The sequence below is a fragment of the Uloborus diversus genome, chromosome 3, assembly GCF_026930045.1.
Source record: "Uloborus diversus isolate 005 chromosome 3, Udiv.v.3.1, whole genome shotgun sequence".
Lineage (NCBI taxonomy): Eukaryota > Metazoa > Arthropoda > Arachnida > Araneae > Uloboridae > Uloborus > Uloborus diversus.
In genome coordinates, this window is record NC_072733.1 from 94,124,423 (window position 1) to 94,140,239 (window position 15,817).

Below are 15,817 nucleotides of genomic sequence, written 5' to 3' on the forward strand. Positions count from 1 at the left end.
CTACTTTTGCGACGGCAGCAGGTGTATAAAAGTACTACATAGATGTTACAAAATCTATGGTAAGGGGTCAAACTTTGTCTTCTCCACTTACACTCGAGAAACTTTTCAAACTCTCCTCAAATTTTAAGGGAGCACCGAATATTTCATCTAAATCCCTGCGAATTTCTTAAGAAAGCAGCAAGTTATGAAAAAAACAAGTATTGTATAGACGCTACAAAAACCTAAGATAAAGGGTCAAAGTATATCTTTCCTCCACTTCCACTAAAAAAACTTTTCAAACTCTCCCGAAATTGTATGGAATCACTGCATATGTCATTTAAATGCATGTGAATTTCTTCAGTTAAGAAACGACGTTCTCTCGAGTTAAGAAAAAACAACAAGTATCGTATAGTTACTACAAAAATTTAAGGTAAAGGGTCGAACTATGTCCTACCTCTACTTTCACTTAAAAAACTCAAGTTAAGAAACGACTTGAAACGACGTAATCTCGAATTAAGAAACAACAAGTATCGTATGTGCTACAAAAATTTAAGGTAAAGGGTTAAACTATGTCTTACCTCCACTGCCACTGGAAAAACTTTTCAAACTCTCCTCAAATTTTAAAGAAACACCGAATATTTCATCTAAACCCATGCGAATTTCTTAAGAAAACAACGTTTCTTTTTACCAAGGTCACTCCAAAGCTTGCAGGACAACCTCCTGTTCGAAGGTGCGACTCATTTCTGCATGCTTATGACCTAACTTTCCTTTAAGTAGGGAAACAGCCACAACATTTAAACTTGATTCGTAATTCCTTTCGTCGAACAGGAGAATTCAGAAAGATACATTGTGAAGGTCAGTCGTACAGCCGACCGGAATCAACCTTTTATTATCTGCTCCTTAATAGATATTAGCGTTGATAATATTGTTTAATCTTGTGTAAAAAGTAGTTAAACGGATTTTTTATTGCTGTATTGATAATGTATCATTTTGATAAAAATAAAAGAGCGAGATAACTATGAAAATGATTCTGATCCCGAAACTTCGATCGTTTTCGGGCAACAAAAAAAAAAAAAAAAGCGCCGCTCTAAATTTTAGTAGCTATGTTTATTTTTATATTCGTTTTTTGCGTATTTGTGTGTCATCGAAGTAAATAAAAGAAATGGTTGATCACATTTCTCTTAACTTAGAAACGAAGAGAAAATTACTGCAGAAAATTTTATGCACCGCAAAACGTATCGACTTACCGTTGCTAAAATCGCTTCAGGTTAATGTTTAAGCACTCTGTTACTTTAATATTATGCGAAAATGTCTCATTTAAATTGGAATTAATTTAGACTATTGTTGAGATAGGTTTCCGGATTTGCGACATGTTTTCTCAACTGCTCAAAAAAACTTATCCTACTGCCTTTGAGAAAAAAAATTTTTTCAAAAGAGTGGAGAATTTTTTTTTTCCCAATTTTGGACTAAAAGATTTAGTAAAAAATTTTATGCAACGCAAAACGTATCAACTTACCATTACTAAAATCGCTTCAGGTTAATGTTTAAGCAATCTTTTTCTTCAATATTATGCGAAAATGTCCCATTTAGATTGGAAGTAATTTAGAATATTGTTCATATAGGTTTTAATTCCGTATTCGTGAAATGTTTTCTCAACTGTTTAAAGAAACTTATCCCACTGCCTTAGAGAAAAACTAATTTTTTTCAGTTTTTGACCGAATATATGGAGTTGCTAGTTCTATCTTTTTAAGTCTGTAAATAATTAAAAAATATCTCACATTACTACCTAAACGTAAAACTCAGGAGAAGGAGCTACGTAAGAAATAACAGTTTTACACCAAAAGTTCTGAAAAGTAGTAGAAATCCAGAGTTTATATTTTTAATTCGTGCAGGGATTTTTGAAAGATTAGATTAATTGACGGATTTAGGTTTAGACTGATAGACGGGTGGTTTCTCTAAATAGCTTCTTTCAAGAACACCCCCACTACATTTTTTCCAAACATAAGTTTTTTATCAACATTGTAATATATTATTTTTATGCGTGTCAGTTACCAATAACGAATTTTCGTTGCATTCAAGTTTTTTAAGGGTTTCTTTCTTATAGATCTGACATTGCTGTTTCTTATCAGACCGCAGCTTTATTAGTACGTACTCATTCCTTAGCTTTTTCTCTGTTTATTTTTGCAATTTAATTTAGGTACTTTAGATCATTTCAAGTTAATGTATTTCAGATATGCACACGGTAGCCCATATATATATATATATATATATATATATATATATATATATATATATATATATATATATATATATATATATATATATATATATATATATAACTGATATTTGGCCATTCTTACTCAAAGTTATTATTTAGAATTGATGATAAAACATGAGCTATATTCGGCAAGCGATAAATAAGAAATGCAGAAGTAGAATAGTTCTATTTATTTTATTTATTTATTTGTTTATTTATTTATTTTATTTTTTTATTTTTGTTCAGAAAGCGACTTGTCAGTTTTCCGTATTATTATTATTATTGTACTTTTAATGCTGCTCGCGAATTGGTAAGTTAAAATTTGAATCTATTTGAATCTATTGTAAGAAAAAAAATCTATGTGTTTCAATATTGTTGAATAAGATTTTGTATATTTTGGGAAAATATTTGAAGTCAGCTAGCATGACTATTACCAGTGTCTTCCAATTTGTCAATATACAGTAAGCCCACGTTTTACGCGGGTTTATTTTACGCGGTTTAAGATTAGACACATTTATTTTACTTTACGCAGATGAGTTTCAGTTTTACGAGAATGCGGCAAAGCAAACAGATAACATTTTCCCCTTTTTCAAAATTCAAACTCCTAAAGTTTGGAGATTACACGTAATAAACAGCATTTTGGCGTGCTAATAACCGAACTTGGACCCCTGGAGACATTTTATGCGATTGGTTCCAGAGCTCTTTCCAGAAGTAAAATTATTAAATTCACACAGTTCAGAACTCACTGGAATAAGAGCTTTCAGGAGTGACAAATGAGGCCAAAACCAGCGAGGATACCAACTTCGGTGACGCGCAACCAAAAACGTTCACATTGAAAATTTTGAGTCATTCCTAGACAATATAAATGATCTTTCTGATTTGTTAGTGAAGGAAGGTTCTATCATGGAAATGACGCAAGTGATCATGGATGTGTTAATGCTCTGCAAAGAATTAGAGAGAAATTCTTAATGACTGCCAAAATACTATCATAGCCAGCTCTTCTTTATAAAAAAAAACACGAAATTAGTTTGTTTTCTTTATACATGTTGTGCATAAAAATCGATATAAATACACATTAAACTTATTATACAGTTAGTCATCACTAGAACGAATTTTTTTTTTTTATCTACGGAACCTAACCCCTATTTTAACACTACTAATAGGCCTCAATTTACGCAGTTTCGATTTACGCGGTATTTCCGTGGAACGTATCCCCCGCGTAAAACGAGGGTCTACTGTATATATAAATCATAGTTGAAAATGAAGGAAAATTTCACAGCTGTAACACTGCAATATTCAAGTTCTAATACCAAGAGAACCACAACATTGTTACCAAGAGAACTGTTTTTTTTTTTTTTTTCCATTAACTAGAACTGCAATGTCACAGTTTAACAACAATCCAAATCTAAAAAAACTCTTAACCATTCCCATAACTAGTCATTAACCGTATAAACCAAAAAAATATCTCATCTTGCTCCCAAAAACAAACTGTCGCGAAAATTATTTTTGATATACAAAGTTACTCAGAAATAAGACTCATTTTCAATACTCTCTTTAAGTCAGGTTATTTTTGTTATGCTATGATTTTTTTTAAAAAAATCAACTTATTCCTCAGCCTTTAATAAATGAGATACATTTTGCCAAACGAAATAAATTTCAAAATTTTAATTGCTGTTCATATTTCTTGGGTTGAAAAAGCTGTGCAAAGAAAAAAATGGGATTTAACCTTATTACTCTTAAGAGTTAGAATCTACCGAAATATTTCTCTTTACTTACTGAGGGCGGCAATTCGATATTGTTTTCGCCATAACTAATATCCTTCTATTTTGTGTTAAAGCTCTGTTTTCTTTTAAAATAATTACTTCGAACACTAAAAGAAGCACAAGAAATAATAGCGAAAAAAGATTTCTGACAACTAATAGCATTTATTTGATATTGTTATACGTGAAGTGAAGCTCGTTTGAAAAGCTACTGGACAAGTCTTCTTGTATTCTTTTGCTTCTGCTGCTATCCATAATTCGATTAGTGTTCTATTTCATGTGTTCCTTTGCTATTTTACATTTTATTTTCTCACGCTTTGTTTACCAATGACGAAAGAATGCTTGAACAATAATTTTTTCTTATCGAAGAGTTTTTATACTTATAATGAATGAAACACGAGGGCTAAAATGTTACAGAAAGAACTTCGCAGTGGCGCACACAAGGGGAAGGTCCAGGGAGTCCGGACCCCTCCAATCACCCTTGAATTTCTATGATCGACCGTAATCCTATTCATATAGTATGTAAAATAATTAAAAGCAAAGGTAACAAAAATTATGGAATTAATAAATGAAAAAATAAAATTCATTTTCTCTCTTTCTTTCCCTGCAAAATCGAACTATATGTGAACATAAATTTTTCTATAAAGATTATTTTGCTTCGTTGTTTTTATTTTAATTGTGAGAAAAGTAAATACATTCATTCTTGCGCTTTTTGGTGTTTTAGTAAAGTACTAGAGGCCCGTCCCGACCTAGTTCTGGTTTTAAAAAAAAACTATCTACCTTAAATAAATATTATAAAGGTACTATTTAGTTTGAAAATTTATCACAAGCAATATTTTTTCTTTCACTTTTATGAGTTTTAAAACAAATTGATTTACCTCATTTCCAGATCAAGAGAGACCAACATATAATTCCCAATGAACAATACAATCTTCCCGTATGTAACGTCGCAATACGTATCGTTTAGTTGTACATTTGATGATGGTAGTGGTATAAGAACTTTTCATTGGATATTGTAATCGCTTAAATTGGAAAAGAAAACATACGGGGACCATGGGGATGACAGGAATTTGAGCCAACTGATCTAAATTTATTGAGTATGCCAGTTTCACCGGGTATGCCGAGAAAACGTAATTTTCGTTTCTCGTTTTCATGCACCAATCATGTTTCAATGGATTTTTTTCGTTGATTCTCTGCGGCGGTTGCAAACACAAGTCCCCTGTTGAGTGTCCGATTCATTCAAATTTTACATTTAATTTTTATATCGCTTGACATTGAACGACAATCAAAGAATTTCTGCTGACGCTCTCCTTGCAATATGTCGTCAAAGATATTGTAACGGATCCGGTGCGACTTCCACTTTCTTGAAAGGACGACACAGTTCGTGAGAAAAATACAGAAAATTTATTTACACTATGTACAGGAAAGATCGTCAACAACTGCTAAATTAATCATCACCAATTAAGCAAATATCTCTCAACACCGTAAACTCAACGGTTACACACGTATTTACTTCCAAATACGCAAAAATACAGCTCAAAAGGCTTCACAAAACAGAGCAATAAATGCTCTCCAGCGTTCCGCTGCAACGATTCACAAGCAGAAACTAACTCGAAACTGAACTTTTTATCATGCGTAACGGCTTTTATACACACCGAAAGAGATCTCTCATCCATTCCAGAAAATGCTACACCGTTCCACACTTTATTTCTTTTCATTCACAAATCTTATCAATGAAAAAAATAGGGGGACCGTATACTTCAATCGATTGTATAGGGGCTGTATATTCATTACAGGAAACTATTTACAGGTTACGTTACTACAATAATTTTAGAAGACAGATAATTTAGTAAACGCCAAATTTAGACAAATTGATCACAAAAATAATTACTATCTACAGAATTTGTAACAATATCTTTTTTAGATGTTTGCCATAAGCAATAGGGTTTAAAAGTTGACAAAGGTTAAAATAATTGTAAACAATTATCTGAGTTTAGAAACGGGGTCAGAAAGTTACATGCATAAACTAAGGTTATTTTCCAAGATATGTCGTCATCTATAAGACTGAGTTCTTTATATGTTGCTTGATAGGTTGGCAGGATCTTTAACTGTTAATCGACTTTGTAAATGTGTAGGACCACGAAAATATTTCAAATGAATTCTTATGTGACCGAATTTAGATTAGCTATTAGAATGAATATTGTATATTCTACTAAGAGGTGAATCTTTTTAAAGCTCGGGATGTCTTTCAAAATGCTGTACTCGTTTCCATCGGAACACTTGCTTTTTTTTTATATGTATATATATATATGCCCCCAACTTTTTTTTTCTTTCTTTTTTTTTGCAATTTCCTTCTGATGGGATACTTGTGAGCTATATTATATTATTGTATCGTTTTTAAATGCTGAAATACTGTCATCATGAAGAATAGTTCCGCAAGTAATTTTTATTTATTTTTTTCTTTCTTTGTCAAATTCTTTCCTATCCACTGTTTTTTGTTCGTTGTTGTTAACTCTTAACTTTGAAAGTATGATAATTGAGTGCAATTACTCTTTCAGTTAATAATCCTCCAAACTAAATGTACTTAATTGAATGCATTCAAAATTACAACTTTCAGAAGCACGGATCATTATCATCTATCTACACTACTTGAATTCAAAAACTAATTTTCCCGAAGCAAATCCCAGTAATATATCATTTAATTAAATTTTGAAGCGTATAAACATTATGCGACTCTAAACGGTTTTCAATGTCCTAGGCTAATAGAATGCGACAAACCCGATCTTCTGCAGCATCACATACAGGAGAAAGTTCTGGCGATTCTCCAACAGGCATCGTGATATGTTTATCTTTCTCTTGCAACACCCATTTTGTCATTGAGGATACAGTGCAATCGGGTTTTGATTTTACGTATAAAAGAACAAAACAGTACAAAACATAAAGTGGTAGCGAAGAGAACTTATTAGTTTTAAAAAATAGTATAAAGACATATATGCATAATTTATAGCCTATGTCACTCAGTAAGAATACACCTTTCACATAGTGAAAGAATTTTTCAAATAGATGCAGTGGTTCCGGAGATTACCTCGAACACATAAACACACAAAAATCCGCTCTCTCTCTTTATAATATTAGTATAGGTTTGTTATTCATCAATTTATTTCATTAACTAATGCTAAGTAATTATTCAATATGTTTTTATTTATTTATTTATGTATTTTTTCTTTTTTTGTTCCCCGACAATCTAAAAAACCAAAAGAACATGTTTGGTTGCGTGTTGGAGAGAATGGTGGACCTTCAATTCTGGACCCCCCCCCCCCCTTCCCATCTCCTTTGAAAAAGTCCGGTGTGCGCCATGTGGATAACTTGGCATCATTTTCATATATATATATTAGGGTGTCCCAAAAAAAATGAAAGTCGTTTTTTTTTAAACGCATAACTTTTTTTTTTCTTTTATATCAAAACCGTTTCAGAAAAAGTTTTATGCAATTTGAGCTCGGTAACCCGTGACGACTTGCGCTTAAACGTGTAAATAGCACGTGTATTCCTGAGCAAGCGAACGCTGGCGACGCGATACTTTGCGAAGCTCAAAACAGCTGTAAATGGTGCACAGAAAATAAATCAAAACAGAAAAACAGATGTTGGGAGCTTATTTGGGGCAGTGTGCAAACCGTCAAAGGTGTCAGTACGAATACACTCCGGTCAGCGAGCACAGTATTATAGTTCTTCCATAGTGAACGAAACATGGCAGTGGAATTCCGTAGTTCGAAAAAAGACATATTTTAAATAGGAGTCGTAAAACATCAAATTGCAAATAACGAATAACGAATAATCGATTTTGTCAAAAAAATACAGAATTGCATTCCAAATAATTCTTTTATGGCTTCTTTTGATGTGAACTCATTATTTACGAACGTTCCGGTAGAGGGTTCATTGTTATGCCTTCAGAGTAGACTGTCTGAATTTCATTTTACCTCTAAGGAAATTGAGGATTTGGTATTCCTTACTCATACTTGTCTAAAGCAATGTTCCTTTGTTTTTAATGGTAAATTTTATACAATGTCGGATGGTTTGGCAATGGGAAACCCACTTAGCCCCATCCTTAGTGATATTTACATGCATTACTTTGAGGTCAAGTTGTTTCAGAAACTACAGTTTCAATTCTATGTTCGCTATGTTGATGACGGTTTTGTTCTTATGAATCACGATCAACTAAGTATTGATGATGCTTTATCTATTTTAAATTCCATTGATCCTCCCTTGTGAAAAAGAACAGAATAATTGCCTTCCATTTCTGGATGTTCTCGTTTCTCGAACTGAGTCCGGTTTTGAAACTACGGTTTATCGCAAATCATTTGCTGTTTCATTACCCCCACATAGATTATCGTCTCACCCTCCTAATCAAAAATATTCAGCTTTCAACACATTTGTTTATCGTGCAATGAATATTTGTTCTTCACCTGAGCTTCTTAATGCGGAACTTAACTACTTAAGAGCTGTGGCTGTTGATAGAGACTATCCGCCCACCATAGTTGATTCCATTTATAAAAAAAACTTTGCAAAAAATCTCAAAATATAGTTCTTAATAGAACTTTTAGCACTAAGAATTTAGTTGTTCTGCCTTTCTTCCCTGGTATTAGGTTTCAGGTTGCTAAGATTCTGAAGCAATTCCTAGTGGTATTTTCTCCTATTAATAAACTTTCTTTCTCTCCCCTTAAAGATTCTATTCATCCTCTTAATTGTTGTATGATCTATAAAATTGTTTGCAATTGCGGACTCGGATACATCGGACAGACCCGCCGTTCTTTGAAATTTCGGTTAAAAGAACATCAAAGCTATGTGAGAAAACAACAGCTGAATAAATCTAGTATTGCCCAACACTGTTGGGAATCGAATCACTCTTTTGATTTTAACTCTTACCAAATTATCCAAAAATGCCCCAATTCGTTGGATCTTGATTTTTGGGAATCTTTCCACATCCTGAGGAACCGTTCTAATTTAGTTAACGATCTTACTGCAATTCCCTATTTTTCTTCTGTGTGGACTCCTTTGTTAAAATTGGTTTAGTTTTTCTATTATTTTTATGTAAACGTCGTACATTTCTTACTTTCATTTTTTTTTCATTTTTTGCTTTCTTATTTCGTTTTGTGATTAACTAATTCCAATACGTTTATCCTTTACTGTGTTTTTTCTTGCATTTCTCCATTTGATACATTGCTTCCATACATAGTTTTTCCCGCTGGTAAATTTATTGCTAATTTATTCAGAGTGGTTTCATTTTTGGACTTTTTGCATTGTTTATGGGTTTTCTTGGAAAATGTATTACTTAACGGTTTTTTCCTGATGAAATTATATAATAAATTTTGCCTCCAGGTGTCATTTTATCTTTTTTTGTTTTCACTTAGGTGGAGTGAATGAAAAACTGGCCGACAAAGAGGAAAGGCTCGACTTCGAGCTGTCAAAGAAGAAAATAGGCACATGAAATACGATTCCGCTTCAACATCCTCGGAATTGTATGAACCAGTACATGAAGATTCCTCTTCAAGTTCTAGTGAAAACATATATTCAGAAGATTACCCCGAAACGCATAACTCAGTACCTGGAACAAGTATATCAGAACCTGAAACAAGTATATCAGAACCTGGAACAAGTATACCAGAACCTGGAACAAGTATATCAGAACCTGAAACAAGTATATCAGAACCTGGAACAAGTATACCAGAACCTGGAACAAGTATATCAGAACCTCGAAGAAGTAAATCAGAACCTGGAACAAGGAAATATGTAATGAGGAGCGATTTTATTACTCCAAAGTTAGTTGCCGCATTGAGATTCTGTGTTTATTCTTGAAGCTTCTAGTGACGCACTTGAGTGTAACATTAATAAATTTCCGATAAGTAAAATTTCAATTCAATTCGAAAAGCGGAAGGAGTCCGCGGAAAGAATAAAATTTGATTTTCAGTACGAGGTACCAGTGACTTTACATTGATATGGGAAACTGTTGCCTGGTTTGGGTGCTTAAAAATCAAAAAAAGATCGCTTACCAATAGTTATATCATATGGATGTAAGGAACAACTCATTGCTGTGCCTAAACTGGATAATTCTACTGGAAAAGAACAGGTGCAGGTTGTTTGGATGGCAGTTTTAGATTGGAATCTCGAAGACTAAGTTCAAATTCTCTGTTTTGATACTACAGCTTCCATTACAGGTCGTTTTAATGTTGCTTGCGCTGTTCTCGAGCAAAAATTTGATAGAGAAATTCTTTCCTTGCTTGCCGCAATCATATATATGAACTGGTATTAAAGACAGTATTCGAAGTGAAAATTAAGCAAGTCACAACAAGCCCTGATATTCCACTCTTCAAAAATCTCAGAGAATGTGGAAAAAACATCGATCCCGCTAAAATACAGTGCTATATAGAGGCTTCTAGTTGTTCCGAACTGTATCCGAACTTGAAAATTTACTTGGCTTTTACCGTGCCGAACTTACTAATATTACGGTCAGGGATGACTATCGAGAGTTGTTAGAACTATCATATTTTTAGGTGGAGATACAGAAAATAAATTTTAAATAAGACTACCATGCACCAAGCTCGATGAATGGCTCAAGCGATTTACCCCCTAAAAATACTAATATTTAGTTCACAATTAAAATTAGATACGAGTTCAAATGAAGCATTGTTAGATGTCTGCTTGTTTGTAGTGACAATGTATACGCGAAACCATGGCTTCAATTCATTTTGGCAGTCAAAGCACAAAGTTTTGTGCGTTTTGAAATCTTTGAAAGCGTACGAAAATGTGGATTCAATTATCTCAAAAGCTGCTCTACAAAAATTCATCCAGCATTTATGGTATTTGTCTGACAAAATAGCAGTCTTAGCTCTTTTCGATGATGAGGTAAAAGAAGAAAAAAAATCAAAAATGGTGACAAATTTACGTAGAGAAGAGTTCTCGACTCATGAGAAAAGATATATTCTATCGAAGGATGGAATGGCTAATTGTATGGTAAGTTTTGCACATTGATTTCATTTAGTTGTTTAATTAATTATTCCTTTATATCGTGCATGATGCAGGACTTTCATGATTTGCTAACAGCTGATGAGGAACAAAAACGATTTGTCTTACGTTACGTTCAAGAGTACCGGAAGATTTATCCTGGCTACAAAAAGCAAACATTGAAACGAAAATACGTGCAGTAATGTTTCTTGTAGTGTAATATTGATTTAAATATCTGCTTTAAATAAATTGATGTCGCGCGTAGTAAGGAATTATACAGTTAGCAATCTTTCCACTGATATTCACCGTACAAGATTTCAGGTCCAACTTTTACCTCAAGTCGGCACGGGTTCCCGTTATTTTATTGCAGTAAAATTTTTTCTCATGTTTCTGAGGTGAAATGGAAAAAATATGGAGGGTATGCGTATTCGATTTCACAATTTTTTTTTTCGCCACTATATCTTGGGACACCCTTATATATATATATATATATATATATATATATATATATATATATATATATATATATATATATATATATATATATATATATATATATATAGGGGCGGACTGGCTGACTTTGGCCCAGTCGGCAAAAGAAGATTTTGGCCCACCTCTGTAAATTGAAAAAGTTAAATTAAACAGTACCGGATCTCGATTCTTCTGAGTCAAGCAAAGACATAAACTACCGTTAGTTCCTATTTTCCTTTAAGTTTCTGAATGAAGTTTTAGGTTCTAAAAAAAGAAAATTGTGAAACGTAAAATAAAGCTAACACTGACACATTTTTTATGTACCTTGAAAGAAGGATACTAGCGGTTATAAGTTTGAAAAGGCACATCTTTAGGCTTACTGACAACAAAGGAAGGACACGAGGAAAGGAAAGAGTCAGGTAAATCCCCCCCCCCCCCCCGGAAAGTTTTCGAATTTGGTTGATTTATATAGGCCTAAGGAGAAAAGAATCGCGAGAAGGGGTTCCAGTTCCCTTCCAAGCGATATTTTCAAAGTTGATGTCAAAAACCGCAATATTAGAATTTTTGGTTAACGAGAGGAGATGAAAAAGATGGGTTCCCCCAAGATTTTATTTTCTTCTATTTTAGTCTATTTTTGTTTATAATATAAATGAATGATTATTGTTTATAATATGAAGAATGTCAAGGCTCCTCCCGGAAATTCTCCGAAATGGGAAGTTTTAGAAATGCAATTTTAGGCTACACTTGGTAAAATTAATGGAACAGGGAAGCATCGAGAGATCTCTATGAAAACGTTTCGACTTTGAACTATTAAAAAACGCAAAACTATCTTTAGTCACATTTGAGACAGTAGGAGGCTCAGTGATCTTATTTGGAAGCATTTTAAAAACTAAAGTATACTCGACCAAATTTTAAACTACATTTAGTTACTACGGGGAATACGGCAACTCTCTTGCGGAATTTCTCGACATTGAAATTTTAAAAACCGTTTAGATCATATGTTCGCTTATTATATGCTTGGAATTATTAAAAGGAAAGGAAACAGTTTTCCCGAGTATTTCCCCCAAGATGTTTTAGGTAGGCGCCGTCCCCTTCCGCTTTTAAGCTAACCTTTGATCTTAAACTTAATCAACCCTCTTTGCCACTTAAAAGTTTAAACAAAACTTCACAAAAGCAATTTTTTTTTTCCAAACGGTAAAGAGTCACCCAAGCCTGTCCTTGAAACATCAATCCCTCGTTTCAATCACTTATCCACAAGAATCTTATTAGAATATATCTGAATGTTTTTTGCATTAACTTAAAGCATCGAAAAGCTTTTTAATATTCAAAAAATAAATACTATCGAAAACACTTGAACTTGGTATGTACCTAGTATACCAAAAAGTAAAAGAAGCACCTTTTTTACATGAAATACACCGCCAGCTCAGTCAGTCATTCCAGCGGAGAACTGCAGTTTCGTGCATATTAGCACTTATCAGCCCGGCATTGGAGGTGGAAAACCTCTTAAGGAAGCCAGAAGTGCCAAACAAACTGGTAGCTAACATAGAAGTAGCACAGACCAGAAGAGTGACTTAAGCAATGGTTGGGTTCAACTCTAAGATTGAAGACAAAGCATGGTATTTTAAATACCCTTGCCTTTAATCTTAGAGTTGAACCGAACCATTTCTTCAGTCACTCTTCTGGTCTGTGCTAATTCTATATCAGCTACCAGTTTGTTTGGCACTCTTGGTTTCCTTAAGAGGTTTTCCACCTCCAGCTCAGTCACTTCCTATGCCGGGCTCATGAGTGCTAATAAGCACGAAACTGCAGTCCTCGGCTGGAATGACTGAGCTGGCGGTGTATTTTATGTATTTCTGCCTTAGGCCCTGGCTGTAGGGCGATAACTTACTGTAAAAGCATCTTTTTTATTTGAAAAAACTTCACTTAAAAAGCACGTTTTTGTTTGAAAGTGCACTGCCCGTTTTTTGGTCTGAAGGAAACATTAGATCTCTCTGGCCATTTTTTTTCTGTAACTGAAATATTTTAGGCTATAGTGCAGAAAGAAGGGTTACGGACTCTCCCAATCAAATTTCTATAAGTGAAATTTTAAGCTATATTTAGTGACTTTAAGGGAATGGCGAAGGTTCGAAGACTGTCTGGAAATTTTTCGATATTTAAATCTGAAAAACACAATTGAGGGCCTTGATGCAAAAAATATGAACCAGGTAAATTCAGACTCACTCATTTTTGGTAAGACCAACAAATAACATCAGTGTCCGGTAGAAAGGCTAATATCTTTTCTACATTATTTATTAGAAAGAAGAGATCTGATCTTACTTTTGTGTCCTGTTGTTGCACCAATCGGAACTTCTATACTATCGGCTACACGCAAAAATGAATTTAAAAAAAAAAGTTTGGACTGAACTGGTTCTTGCATCAAAGTATCAAAGTACTCAGTTGTAGACTTAAGACTAGTATCGTTGGTGACTTTAGGATTCCAAAGGACCTCAAATTTGAAATACCTTAGGTACCTCGTTAAGTATAAATCAGGCCCTGATTACAACTAATGTAGTTCAAAAAAAAGAAAGAAAAGGAAACCTTGCCCTCCCCAGACCCCCGGAACTCAGTCCTAAATCCGCCTGTGTTCAGGAGCTCTCCCTTCTAAGTCGAAATTTTGTCCTGTTTCAGATTCAGTTTATCATAGTCCTGACTTGCTTTCTCGTATGCAATTCGGAGATGAAAATACTCGTATAGCGATAATTTACAATACACTAATGAAATATCTTGCCTACTGGACAGCATTTAGTTGAATCTGTCACAACCAGTGAATACCAGGGGCGTGTACAGAAATTTAGGGGCTCGTCACAAATGACTTTTGACTTTTACGCCCCTCCCCCCCCCCTCTATCTTGCTTACTCCTACGTCCCTACATATATTTCATCTCTCATTTAAAAAATCTAGGACCTCCTTCGGGTTCAGAACCGGGCCTCCTCTCCCCCTGTGCATGCCCCTGCTCGTGCTCATGTATCAACACCCCAAACGAATTACATGTATTTTTTTATGACACTATAAAAAATGTTAGGTGCGAATTTAAATGTATTAAGTTCAATTAAAAAAAATTGCTTGAAGTGGCCCACTCGGCGGTTGGCCCAGTCGGGGATCCCCGACTAGCCGACCTATATATATATATATATATATATATATATATATATATATATATATATATATATATATATATATATATATATATATATATAAAAAGAAAGTCGTGTTAGTCACACTATTTATAACTCAAGAACGGCTGAACTGCTTTGGCTGAAAATTGGTGGGGAGGTAGCTGAAAACCAGGAGACGGAGACATAGGATACTTTTTATCCCGTTCGACAGAGTTCCCGAAATATTTGTAATTGCAAATTAAATGTTTAACTAATTGTTTAGTTCTATGAATTCTTAATAGATTGCGGGGTAAGTTAAATCGAGAGGGCGCTGGCCGACAGTGTCGATAGCTACGCTATTGTGGGACTGTTGTGGTCAGTGAACTGATTTTTGAATGAGTTTTTTTTTTTTTTTTTTGTCGATATTCAGGTACATAATTTTTATTTTGTAGGATTTTTCAATTGAGTTTTGTTTTCCTTATTTCTACCACGGTTGTTTTTGTTCTTATAGTTGAAGATAGTTACTTATCTAAGTAAATAATTTCATTTACCGTATTATTCAATTGTAATTGTTCTTTATAACGTTTTTATCATAGTATTGTTTATTTGGCGAACTATTTTAAATTATTATTTGCAGGAAAAAAAACCACTTCACTCGTTAAAGGGCAGGGTACTGTAGCGTGGTTGCTTGGCGCTAATAGCGTAACAAGGGGTTGGCAGGAGTGGCTCTCGCCAGGGGCGCAGTAGCTAGAAGGAGGCATTTCAACTGATATAAAAAAATAAATAAATAAAAATTTTCAAAAAATGATCGTATGAGTTGAAAAATGCTTTTAAAATAAAAATAAAATAAAAAAAGACTCGCTAGAAAAAAGCTAGAGGAGAAAATACATTACTACAAACGGAACTGAAAAATGTTTATTCTCATTTGGTTTAAGAACGTACATTATTTATTTTTAGTAACGAATTGCAAATATTATTGGTTTCATTGAATTTTTGTGAAATGGTGTTGGGAGAACTAAAATTTTTCGGAAAGAGAGAATTTTGATATACCGAATAACTTCCAATTTTACTAAAGGGTAAAATTTAGGTATGCACACATATATACATACATAACATCTACTACGAAGGAAAATTGGGCAACATTGAAAACAATTTAAAAATAGAAAATTAGAATATTAAGGGAACAATATGTTAAATCAATTAGTCAAATTTCCCCCCAA

The 15,817-nt window shown here is 33.7% G+C and overlaps 1 protein-coding gene across 4 annotated transcripts in view; it reads right to left on the reverse strand.

Annotated features, from left to right (window-relative positions):
- LOC129219294 (transmembrane protein 163-like) overlaps positions 1 to 15,817 on the reverse strand; it is a 128,343-nt gene that overhangs the window by 59,902 nt on the left and 52,624 nt on the right. The window contains exon 1 of one of the 4 annotated variants that reach the window (XM_054853633.1): positions 558 to 717. The exons of the other annotated variants lie outside the window; for them this stretch is intronic. Within the exon in view, the coding sequence (XP_054709608.1) occupies positions 558 to 633 (76 nt within the window). The 5' untranslated portion in view covers positions 634 to 717. Of the gene's footprint in view, positions 1 to 557; positions 718 to 15,817 lie in introns of those variants that run through there. 4 annotated transcript variants of the gene reach the window in all.